Genomic DNA, 12,957 nt, shown 5'->3' with positions numbered 1-12,957 from the left:
TTATATAATGGATTTGTATGTGTCTATTTTATATGATGAGGAAATAAGTTTATATGATTTCAGGTTAAAAAAGGTTACAACAGTATGAAAATATGCTATTTTGGTCAAAGCCTAGGAAAAAGGTGCAGAAGATAATACACCAACGCATCTCTGGGAGTGATAAAAATGTACCATGGGTTTTGTTCTTTTGATTCTTTTCGGGTTTTTTTTTTCTTTATTGAGGTATAATTAACAAATAAAGTTATAAAATATTTCAACTGTACATCATGATGATTTGACATACATATATATTATTTATTTTCATTAAATCTTAATGCTTTTCCAAAGAGCACATTTCATTTCATCTGTGAAACAATAAAAATGATAATAAAGAGAAAATGAAAAAAAAAAAAAAGTGATAGGATTGTTTCCAAACACAAAGACTAAGTCAAAATCTCCTCCTATCATCTTAAGGACTGTTTTTTGTTTGATGTGTGTTTTTGTTTTTTCATTTAACACACATTTCTTAGGAATAAACCTTTACATACAGAATTACTAGATGAAAATGTATCAACTACTTAAGAACACTGATGCGATTTGCCAAACTATACTTAAAAAGGCTGTATCAATTCACGCCCCCACCAACAAATAATGATTACATCCTGAGATTTTATTACTATCCACAAATCCCTAATTTGTCAATTGACAGAAAATCTGAAGTTCTGTGCTACCCTTTAAAATTGGTTTTCAGCCGAAACCGGTTTGGCTCAGTGGATAAAGTGTCGGCCTGATTCTGGTAGGGGGCATGTACCTTGGTTGTGGGCATATCTCCAGTGGGGGGTGTGCAGGAGGCAGCTGATCGATGATTCTCTCTCATCGATGTTTCTAGCTCTCTAACCCTCTCTCTTCTTCTTTGTAGAAAAAATCAATAAAATATATTTAAAAATAAATAAATAAATAATAAAATAAATAAATAATAAAATAAAATTGGTTTTCATAAAGCTGTTCAGAGCCTAAGAACCTTAAATACCAACCGAGCTGACTTAATTGTTGGCATCAACGAAATACTACTGAACCCATGAAGATTAATGGTGGCATTCAGTTCCATCAACACATAAAGGGAATTTCACAGTCTGTCAAGGAAAACATGGTGGCAGGTAAGTTACAGTAATTGCTCTGTGTTCCCTTCCCCGCTTACCACATGTCAGCAGCTCCTGCTTCACGCCCGTGACCGGCTGGGCCTGCAGGGACTTGGGGTACACGCACCGCGTGTCCCGCACGGTGATGTTCCTCTCCTTCACCCAGCGATGCATCCACAGGATATTACAATCACATAGAAGATACTCGGTCTGAAATTCTCTGTGGCAACCACAATACAGATTAGAGATTACGGTGACTGAAAGGAAACAGAACTTTGGTCTGATGTTGGCTTGGGCTCTGGGCGGTGTGTCCACCTTCACCGCGCCCATGACTTCTGCCACCCACTGGAGATGGTCTCCCCTCCAGGGATATGGCGTGCAGAGGGTTTGGGGACTCACACTGCTTTCAACCCAAATTGCTACTTGAACAAAATCTATGCATCAGCCCTCACCTATGCAATAAGCTCCATAAACTCAGGGTTTTGGAATACCAAAGCCCCATCATTTTTGCCTACTAAAGGCTTACCAATTCATCTTTTTTTATTTTATTTTTTCTATTTTTAAAAAAATATATATTTTATTGATTTTTTACAGAGAGGAGGAGAGAGGGATAGAGAGTTAGAAACATTGATCAGCTGCCTCTTGCACACCCCCTACTGGGGAAGTGCCCACAACCAAGGTACATGCTCTTGACCAGAATCGAACCTGGGACCTTTCAGTCCGCAGGCCAATGCTCTATCCACCGAGCAAAATTGGCTTCGGCCCAATTCATCTTAAAACATGTAGCTCTAATATTGCCTCTTGAAGCTGCTCCATTTTTCCCAGCCATTACCTCCACGTTCTTGGCTAAATGCCTGCCAACTGTCGTGTTAATTTAGGCAACATAAAGCAATATATGATTGTTTCACATGGTCATACTCATAGGGCCGGAGAGTAAACACCTCCAAGGATGGGGTCTGTTTCTGACACTTTCGGCTATGTGCCAAGGGATACCGTAATCACTTACAAACGTGAGGGATTCAGACTCAAACCCATCAAAAAGATATGAAGTCATACTTGATATGAAAGAAAACAGAAAATTATATATTTTTTTAAAAAATACATTTTTATTGATTTCAGAGAAGGGAGTGGGAAAGAGATAAAAAACATCAATGATGGGAGAGAATCATTGATTGGCTGCCTCCTGCACAACCCCCTGGCGATGGAGCCTGCAACCTGGGTATGTGCCCTGACCTTGAATCAAACCGTGACCTGCAGGTACACTGGTTGACATTTAACCACTGAGCCTCGCCAGCCAGGCAAGAATCATCTTCATCTGTGGCAAGAAAGTGTTGTAATTTGGCATTTGGATGTAAGAAACCAAGAGAGGACATATATAGCTGGTACATTAGTGCAATAGTTTCTTGAGTACTTTTATACAAAGCACTAGATATCCATGAGCCATGAGTCTCACTAAGTCCAGCTAATAAAAGTTGTCCCCTGCTAACCTAGAGGGCATTATGTAACAGGGAACACAATGTAAATATAACTAAGGGAGTGTGCCATGTGGTCTGTACAAATAAAACGACACCGTGCAAAGAGCAAATATAACCACTTGTGCTTCCAACACAGACTGTGAGCTGGCACAGGCTGCATCTCAGGGCTGGCAATAAAAAAGAGGGGGGGAGGTGGGACAACAAAAGCAAAGAGAAAGTAATTTTAAAGAAGTACCCGAAGAATGACTGGACTGGTTTCTAATTCCTAAGCGCCAGCCTCTCGTCACTTTCTGAAAGGTCCAAGTGAAAACACTGGTAATTTAACCCAATTTGGGGATGAAAAGACTTCCCACATTCCTGCTACCCAGGGTCTCAGGAGCCAGATTATTCTTTGCAGTCTTTCTTATTTCCTAAATGTCACAGGAATGATTGACTGGAACATCACTCACGATGCCCAAAGGAGATGTTTTCCTTAAAAAGCAGATTTCTCTGGGTGAGAAGACATCCGATGGAGTCTGATCTAATGTGACCCGAGGAGGACCCACCTATGACCGCCATGGGAGGTGGGGCCAGAGGGAGGGCTTACCTGCTAGCTGCATCCCAGTGAAGGGACTACATGAGGTTTCAATGATGGCTGTAGACAAGCAAAGGCGAGGAGAAGGGAAGGGAAGAGGTGGGGAAAGGAAATAAGGGAAGAGAGGAGCCATACCCGGTTTGGCTCAGTGGACAGAGCATAGGCCTGGGGACTGAAGGGTTCCTCCCAGTTTTTGATTCTGGTTAAGGGCACATACCTTGGTTGCAGGCTCCTCCCTGGTCAGGGATCATGCAGGAGGCAACCAATCGATACGAATGCATGTCTCTCACATTGATGTTTCTCTCTGTCTTTCCCTCTCTCTTCCACTCTCTCTCTAAAAATCAATGGAAAAACATCCTCGAGTGAGGATTAAAAAAGGAAAAAAGGGAAGAGAGAAGAAGGGAGGGAGAAAAAGAAAAGAATTCAGCATATATACTAGAAGTTGGCATATATAGAACAGAGGTGCTGGGTAGGGAAGATGATGGAGCGTTGAAAAAAGAGAATCAATCTCATGAGCTACCCATAATAAAAACTTGAAAAATATTACACTTAACTGTAATTCTGACAGAAGTTAGTATAACTGAATGTTTAAAACATATTACTGATTTATCTTGAAATACAGTTACTTTCAAAAGTAGTATTTGTATTATTTCGCAGTTAAAACACTTTTTTTGGGGGAAACTCAATCAATTCTAAAGATACAGAGAACTATGTAAATACGATCTTATATTGACTTCATAAAGCAGATAGATATTCTACATAAACACTCCTAGAAATGTAATACGAAGTGAATTCTGTAGGTTAAGAGGTTATAGGATCAAATTAAGTCTCTAAAGTACAAAAGATTCTGAAGCACAAATCCTTCTGAGAGAGGAATACTTCGCACTTAGGGGATTTAATTAGTCAAAGAACAAAATGTTTTCTAATTTGAAAGCAAAGTCAAAGAGAAAGAATTGCCAATGTATTACCTTGTAATACACATTTCACACATAATATTCTAAAGAGAAAATGGTTACCCCCATCTGAAGTATATTATATTAAGGTTTACAGTATGTTTTTCAATGTGAATACAGCTCTCAAAAAAGATTCTAATTTCTGCAAATATCACATTTTCTCATGAACTCTCTTAAACCATATAACTGTTTTCAATTTTCAAACCTAAGATATATTTACATATGTATATGTGTATATGTGTGTGTGTGTGTGTGTGTGTGTGTGTGTGTGTGTGTGTGTGTGTATATAAAGAGAGAGAGAGAGAGGGAGAGAGAGAGAGAGAGAAGAAAACATTCTTACTTACAAAGATCGTAATGAGCCAAGATAATCAAAAGTCCCTTGAGATAATGAAGAAAACAAATTACCGGAAAGGTTTCTGGGGAAAAAAAGGAAATAATTTCATTTTAAAAATACTAAAAAAGATATCTTTGTATACTATTTCATATTTCTTAAAGTGTCCTATATGCATGAAATATTACAAAGTATGTATAAAAGTTGTTTCAGACCTTATAAAGAGGGAACAATTAGCAAATATTTCTCCAGGGCTATAAGGGAAAATTGCTCTTAACCTCCTACAAAGCAGTCAAGTATTTAAACATTATTTCTGCTAGATAAGGATTTTCCTATCAAATATCAGGTGAGCCTGGAGATTACTTCACTAAACCAGATCTTTGGTCATGCTGTCATTGCAACTAGAATTATTCCTCCGGTGTTCACTCTGTATCGTTTAAGAAAGCAAAAATTCTAAATAAAAAAACACACACAAAAAAAACACAAAAAAAACAAAAGAAAAAGTATGGCCGGAATGATCAACAACACACAGTAACTGAGTAAAAACATCAGCAAAGTGGGAAGAGTCCAGCGTTTAAAATGAAAGATTCCGTGTTGACCTTTTCTTTTGCTTTTTCTTGTATCGATGACTTTCATGAATGTCTTCACCCTTGCAGCATTTTATATGGATTAAAACCCAAACACCCCATGCTACTATCTGAGTATAGTATGTTACACCCATTATTTGATGGAAATAATTCTTCCATGTTGGATTACAAACCCCAACAGGGGAGGGGATCAGTGTGTTTTATTTATTGGGATACCTCTAGCAGCGAGTAACGTGCTGAGGTATATAGTAGGTGCTCAGGATGTGGCGCCCACGTGCAGGTTTCTGACACTCAAAGGGACTGAGGACTCTGGGAGAATGGCAGCATGACCTGCCTACCACGCAATCTGTTCTGTGTCTGTCCTGGTATCCACAACAGATACAATTTAGACCTAGAGTTCTCAGGGAAGAAGTCCTCGGACCTCCCAGGAGGCCTTCAGAGTCTGGGGTGAATGTGTCAAATGGGGAGAAGGTGATGACGGGGCACGTGGATTCCCTGGTGGGGAGAGAAAAGAGAATTGATCTGCGAGAGATCAGCTGTTCCCATACATGCGCAGCAATGAGTTCCTGCTGACTTATTATTCCACAAATGCCAATCCTTGGCCAAAGAATATATAAGAACTTCAATCAGAACCTCACTGGATGGGGTTTTATAAATGTCTCTGCATATAAAAAGCTGGATAAGCCCTAACTGGTTTGGCTCAATGGATAGAGCATTGGCCTGCAGACTGAAATGTCCCAGGTTCGATTCCAGTCAAGGGCATGTACCTTGGTTGTGGGCACATCCCCAGTAAGGGGTGTGCAGGAGGCAACTGATTGATGTTTCTCTCTCACCAATGTTTCTAATTCTCTATCCCTCTCCCTTCCTCCCTATAAAAATTCAATAAAATATATTTAAAAAATAAAAATAAATAAAAAGTTGGATAAAATGATTCTGATCCTCACAGAATTGCATGGGAACCGAAAAAAAAGCAAGCAAATAAAAAAGAACAATAAGAGATGCCTTTTCCTTTTGAACCTATAAGAGTAGATACCAAATGGTAATTCTGCAGGTCACAGGTGCGATTCAAATGGTCATTTCACTCCTAATAACACTCGCCTTAACAAATTGACCTCACTCTTATTTCCACTTCAACCATCATTTGCTCAGTTTCTTTTCCTTTCTAAAAATCCAAATCTCTCCAACCTTTGGGTCAGAAACTGAAGTTTTACCTCTTCCAAAAATATTCCCCATAATATCAAAGCTTTCAATCATCTTTCTCCATGCTAACATGTTCCCTGGAACATACAATACACCGTGTGTGTGTGTGTGTGTGTGTGTGTGTGTGTGTGTGTGTCCCTGCATGTGTAGTAACATGATATTATGTTCTGGTGGTATTATAAAGTACCTCCATGACTCAATTCCATGCTCCTTATCCCCTACCTACTTCTGTGTTTACTGTACAGTTACTTTTTGAATGTTAAACATGGCACAGGTATTTATAAATACTTGGATACGGATTCAAATGCTTTCTTATATCTTAATAGGGAAGAAAGATGTACTTACAATCTAACCAGATTGGTGAGTCCTCGAAATATGTCTGCATTCAGACATCCTATCCGATTATTTGTCAGATCCCTAAGGAGAAAGGAGGGGATTTCTTCAATCAGTTCTCTTAGTTAAGGAAGGTTTCATACATTTCATATTCAAAAACCAGCAGGCAGGTATCAGACAAAACCTTGCCTTTCAGCATCTCTGAGATACTTACCGACCTCAAGGGAGATACTAGGGCACGGGAGAGGCAACAATCCTTGCTCTCGCTTACTTGTGACACGTGCACACTAACTCTGCTTCCTTACAACGCTCTTCATGTCTCACACTGACTCCTGTAAAATGGCCCAAGATACAACTGGAGTGTACTCATGAGAATTTACCCTACTGTCTGTGACACAAGTCCCTAGCTGACCTACACAGTTAATTATGCTGGGAAAAGGGAGGGAACAGAGTCCCATCGCATCTCAACCAACATCCAACACAATGGATAAGCGAGCAAATCAGTGCCCTGCCCTGAGTGGTTCAATCGGTTGAGTGTCATCCCATGTCCTTATAAGAAGTCACAAGTTCAATTCCTGGTCAGGGCACATGGTGGGGTTTTGGGCTTGATCCCCCTGTAGGGGGTGTGCAGGAGGCAGCTGATTAATATTTCTCTCTCTTTCCTCTCCCTTCCCCTCTCTAAAAAAATCAATAAACACACACACACACACACACACACACACACACACACACACATATATATATACTTTTTTTTTAAAAGAGGGCAAATTATCAAAATAAATGCAAAAGAAGAACTTTTATCTTCTCAAAAACATCTGAAGCTTGATGCTTTCTAACTACATTCCTTAAATACTTTTCAGTTTTCAAAGTGAAAAAAACAGAACTGGGTGAACTTTTACTTCAGAGATCTACCATTTAGGATCCATAAAAAATAATTGGGCCATTACCTAGATATCCTTTAACAGTATCTATATAATGGCTCGATTATTTTTTTTCCATCACTCCAAAATCTTAGCAAATGTTTCCATCAAATGTTACTTTCTCAATATTTTCTCTTCTTAATCCATAAACCCTTTTCCTTTACATTTATGTAAAAAGTTTAGTGAATACAGTGGTGGCAATAGGTATAATACTATCTAATAAAGAGGGAATATGCTAACTTATAGCTTTCCCTCAAAGATGGCAGCACCACAGCCAAAAAGGAGGGAATATGCTAATTAACTGCCCTGCCCTCAAAGATGGCTGCACCTACAGCCAATAAAGAGAGAATATGCTAATTGGCTACCCTGCTCTTATTAAATATGGTGTCGCCCACAGCCAATAAGGAGGGAGTATGCTAATTTGCTGCCCCACCCTCAAAAATGGTGGTGCCCACAGCCAATGAGGGAATATGCTAATTGGCTGCCCCACCCTTAAATATGGCAGCACCCAAGGCCAATAAGGAGGGAATATGCTAATTGACTGCCACACCCTCAAAGATGGTGGCATCCATAGTCACAAGAGGGCAATGCCCAGACCCCTTAGCCCTGTGGGAGCAACAGGTACATGGCAAGGCTCCAGGAGCCTGCCTCTGGAGTCCCCCAGTCCCCTGGGTCCCCTGCTGCCCAGGGCCAGCCCGAGGCACAGGCAAGCCTTAGATGGTGGCTGTCCAGCTGCCCAGGGCCGCCTGAGGCTCAGGTAACTAGGGCAATCCAAGGCTTGCACTGCCAGCAGTGGCAGCAGCAGAAGTGTGATGGGGTGTTGTGCCTTCTCCTGATCACCGGGTCGCCTCCTGCCCCTGAGGGCTCCCGGACTGTGAGAAGGGGCAGGCTGGGCTGAGAGAACCCCCCTCCAGTGCATGAATTTTTATGCACCGGGTCTCTAGTACAAATAAATAATAATATAAGAATAAATTCTAGTACAAAAAATAATAAAACAAGAATAAATTCTGAGTACCCACAACTGTAAACCTACTTTTGGGCTTCCACTGTATTTTATTATTTCTTTACTATTTTTCTTCACACCAAGGATAAGGAGCACAACTTTACATCTTAATCTGGAGATTACATTTTAATTGGGACCTAACTGACAATTTCTATAACCTTCAAAAAAGATGGCGTGATTTTCATCATTTACCAGGGGGCATAAGTTATATTGCAAGAAAACCTCAAAACAACGAATCTTTACTCTTATCAGTTGTTAGATTTGGATCAATTCACTCCTTTAAATTTTGATAAAAGAATGAGAACACATTTTCTAAACCAAACTTTCAAAACTATTTTTATCCCATTTTCTTTAATGCCCATTTTATTCCCGATAGTGGAGAATTTCCACCTTCTTTTTTAAGAAATGCATTTTTATTGATTTCAGAGAGGAAGGGAGATAGAGAGAAAGATAGAAACATCAATGATGAGAGAGAATCACTGGCTGCCTCCTGCATGCCCCCTTACTGAAGATTGAGCCTACAACCTGGGCATGTGCCTGACTGGGAATCGAACCCTGATATCCTGGTTCATAGGTCGACACTCCACCACTGAGCCATGCCAGCTGGGCTACCCTTCTTTTAGAGAAGCGACTTGTACTCCCCACTTCTAAACTAAAATGGTTGGACTTTAAATTGTATACTTGCTAATGGAATGAAAAGTTACCAATCTGATGAGAAATGATTAAGGCCACAGCACTGAAACCTACTCGCTAAGTTTTTCATTTAGATATTCCGTAACTTGGGTAATCCTGGGTTCTGTAATGTCTCCCCTTTTTAATTGTCAACTTTTGATAAAAGAATCTTAAGCAATACAAATCTTTATCCATGCCTGCTAATCTCCAGCTCCTCAGACTATTAAAGCTAAGTGTTTAATCTTGTAGGGCTTTAAAAAAAAAGTTCTAGCTGATTTTCCTTTTATTCTTAGGTTTTCACTGTTTAAGAAAATGAGGCATCATCTTGTGAGTTGTTGCTTAAACAAGCATTTCTGGGCTCTATTTATTCTCTTGTCTCAATTCTGAGCTTTAAATGGTGCAATTACCATCGATTCTTTGGGAGACAATTTCATTACAGCTATATCTATTTAAAATGGTATTTAGGTACTGATAATAGGCGTTCATTTAGATTGAGAATTGGCTTGAATTTGTTGATAAAGAGAAAAGGGACACTGGGTGGGGCTAGGTTTTACCTACTTCTGGTAGTTTATTCTGCAGAAAGCCACTTAATATTCCCAATTCAAAGTATCTACAAGATAAAGGCAAGGGCATGGTACACCTCCAAAAACACTGATCGTGTGCCTGTCAAGTGAGATGCACAATTGAAATGAATGATTTAAGGTCCCTAAAAAAAAAGTGCACATATCTATAAGCAACTATGAACAGTCTCTACTGCAGAGTATCTTTATATTTCACCGAGTTTATATCTAAGACTCTCTCAGCTTGCAAGTTGTACACTGTACATTCAATTACAAGTCAGTTGTGTGAAATTAAAAATATATTTTCTAATAGGAAGAACATTACAAACGGCAATTACCTTCCTCAGCAAGAACACAAGAGACTACTTAATGGGTAATGCAATGAAAAATGCTAAGGCAATGCCTGCACAATATTAGTCATGAAACTCAATGCTATGGAACAAGAAATTTATATATTTATTTTGGAAGGTGGTAATTGAGAAATTATTTACTGAAGGATAAAAAACTCAATGGAGAACCTGAGATATTTTTGCAGTGTACTTCAAACAGCCTAATGAAATTGCATTTTATTAACAGTCCAGTTTCCTTAAACCTCCATCTCTACATGAGGGATATTTTTAGGATTAATCTTCCTTTAAAAAAAATAAGCTTCCTTCCAAAAAAAGCTGTGACTATAGCGTGTCAATAATGGAAGATAAACATAGGTGATCTTGCCTGGCAGTATGACACCCCTCCTCTTGGATAAAGAAGTTGGAGAGCAATGATTCAAATATTCTAGAATTTCTCACATTTCAGTGTCAGGATCACTGGGAGGGACAGTTAAAACAAAGATGGTCCAGCCTGGGGGGCTCAGTGGTTGATAATTAACCTATGAACCAAGAGGTCACGGTTCGATTGTCAGGGCACACCCCCTGGTTTTGGGCTCAATCCCCAATGGGGGCGTGCAGGAGGCGGCCGATCAATGGTGCTCTCTCATTGATGTTTCTATCTCTCCCTTTCCCTTCCTCTCTGAAATCAATAAAAATATATTTATACTAGAGGCCCAGTGCACAAAATTCATGCACTGGGGTTAGGGGGTCTCCCTCAGCCCAGTCTGCACCCTTTTCATGGACCAGCTAGACTCTGGCCATGGCTCCCCCCTTGGTAAGCAGATTCCAAGTCCATTTCTAGGCTGTTGGTTTGTGTGTATGATTCCACCCCCCTGCAAAGCCTCCAGGGGTTCCCCAGCTACCTTGTATCTCTGTAGCCTGGCTCCCTGTTGTGCTCCCTGGCACTCAATGAGTCTGTTGTGCAACTGAACTGATACTGGTCTCTGCCTTACTGCTTTATGCTGCTAAGCCTGTTGGTATTGCTGGTTCTAAACGCTACTGACCAACTGCAACTCTGATGCCTACCTGGTGCTTCCCACCCTCCAATTCCTATATTCCCTTGCTGGAGTTCCCGTCTCCATGCCCTACTGACCTACCCCAGGCAGGCCAGTTTTTCTGAGTTTTTCCATTAAAGGGCCTTTATTGGGAAACAGTGAAGAGCAGTGTGAATGGGGAAGAAGAAAACCAGTCTCCTCCCCACACACCCCCATCCCCAGAGTGTCTTCCCCCAGTGCACACAGAGCCAGACGGACACCATGAACCTGCCCCCACCTGCACCAAAGGCTAAGGCAATAAATTCCCTCTGCAGAGTCAGCCTGATATTTTAAATTTCACAAGACCAAGAGAATCCTTTAACTCCTACTGCTCTTAATCTTCCAATACTGTCCAAGAAGGGAACTGAGAGGAGACCTAAAGAGAATAAATTTTGGGTGAAAGATAATTTTATTTGCAAATGTAACTTAAAAAAAAAAACCTGAAAATTAGCATGGCCAACTCTTACAACTGGATCTGACTAAAAATGATCTGACTAGGAAGGAGCTGGTTTTGAATGACAGAATAAGAGACACAAGATGTCCAAAGTATTAAGATGGAAGGCCAGTGTCAACATTTAAGTGAGTCATGCCATGATTAAAACAAGATCAAGCATAATCGGTGTTAACATACAGATATTATGGAAAACAAAACATGAGTAATACTCAGGCACCTTGAACTTTCAAAAAAACTTAAACAATAAGAAAGTATGATGGAACCAAAAGAGAGACAGATAGAGACAGAGATAGACAGGGGCTGAAAGAGTGACTATAAAAAAGAAGGGACACATGGAGTTGGCCTCTCTCCACTTTATCTTTTGTCTCTGATTCTCTGCACTTCAGTGGTTTCTCCTTACTGCCATCAGGGTAGAAAGAGGTGGGCAAAGGTGGAAGTAGAGATGGGGATAAGAATTTGCTTGGGTCAGTGGGCACAAGATGCAGTGTGCAGATGATGTTTTGTTGAGTTGTACACTTGAAAAACGGTATGGTTTTGCAAACCAAGGCCCCAATATAGTCAATAATAATAATAATAAAAAAAAAAGATATTCTGAAACACAAAACACAAATCTGATCATGTCAATTTCATATTCATAAAGTTATGCTAAACCCCTCCCCCCCTCATCTAAACAATGGATTTGTAATTTTTTTTTCACATGTCAAGAAATCATCAAAGCCTACCAAAGCCTAGTCCTGCCTTGACCAGCCTAACCTCCCAATATTCTTCTTCCCCCTTCCACTTCAGACCAAGGCCAAAGAGCTAAACTACTGTCCCAAGAGACATGGTATCATCCTAATGCCCACTCTTCAGGTATTCTTCCATACAAAGAGCAAGCCCAAAGCTAAATGTAGGATGTTCCTGTGGCAGGCCATTCCCTCAGGGTGGTCCCTCCTTTCCCTGAATATTATTACTGTGCTATCTGATACAGCACATCTGCAGGATGTATTTTCATTATCTACCTATTTGCCCCCCCCAAGAGTCTGCGAGCTATCCCAGAGAAGCCAGAGTATGGCCAGCAGCCAGCACACAATAAATGCCTTTGGAAGGAATAAAGGATGATGGACAGACAGTACTACTTGGCTTGAATGCAGGGATACTTCTCAACAATTGTGGAACAGCATAAGGGGAGGACGGGGAGAGGAGTTTTCAGCTGCAGACTAAAAGCTAGTCCTAAGTTTTAAAATAATAATAATACATAAAGTATACATGAAAATGGCAAGACCTTAAATAATTAATAGAAAAGCACCTCAACTGATAGAGCATTTACAACAGATGCAATATGAATGCACTCAGAACTTGGAAGTTAGCTGCAGATGAATGGTAACAGACAAAG

At 40.2% G+C, this 12,957-nt stretch overlaps 1 protein-coding gene across 1 annotated transcript in view; it reads right to left on the bottom strand.

Moving 5' to 3' along the window:
• ADGRA3 (adhesion G protein-coupled receptor A3) overlaps positions 1-12,957 on the bottom strand; it is a 115,981-nt gene that overhangs the window by 66,517 nt on the left and 36,507 nt on the right. The window contains exons 4-6 of the mRNA XM_084902312.1: positions 6,584-6,655; positions 4,465-4,536; positions 1,178-1,338 (exon numbers count right to left, since the gene is read on the bottom strand). Coding sequence (XP_084758438.1) covers positions 1,178-1,338; positions 4,465-4,536; positions 6,584-6,655 — 305 coding nt within the window. The remainder of the gene's footprint in view (positions 1-1,177; positions 1,339-4,464; positions 4,537-6,583; positions 6,656-12,957) is intronic.

Source organism: Pipistrellus hanaki (assembly GCF_964339955.1).
Source record: "Pipistrellus hanaki genome assembly, chromosome: 1".
Classification (NCBI taxonomy): Eukaryota; Metazoa; Chordata; class Mammalia; order Chiroptera; family Vespertilionidae; genus Pipistrellus; species Pipistrellus hanaki.
This window is presented reverse-complemented; position numbering and strand designations above follow the sequence as displayed.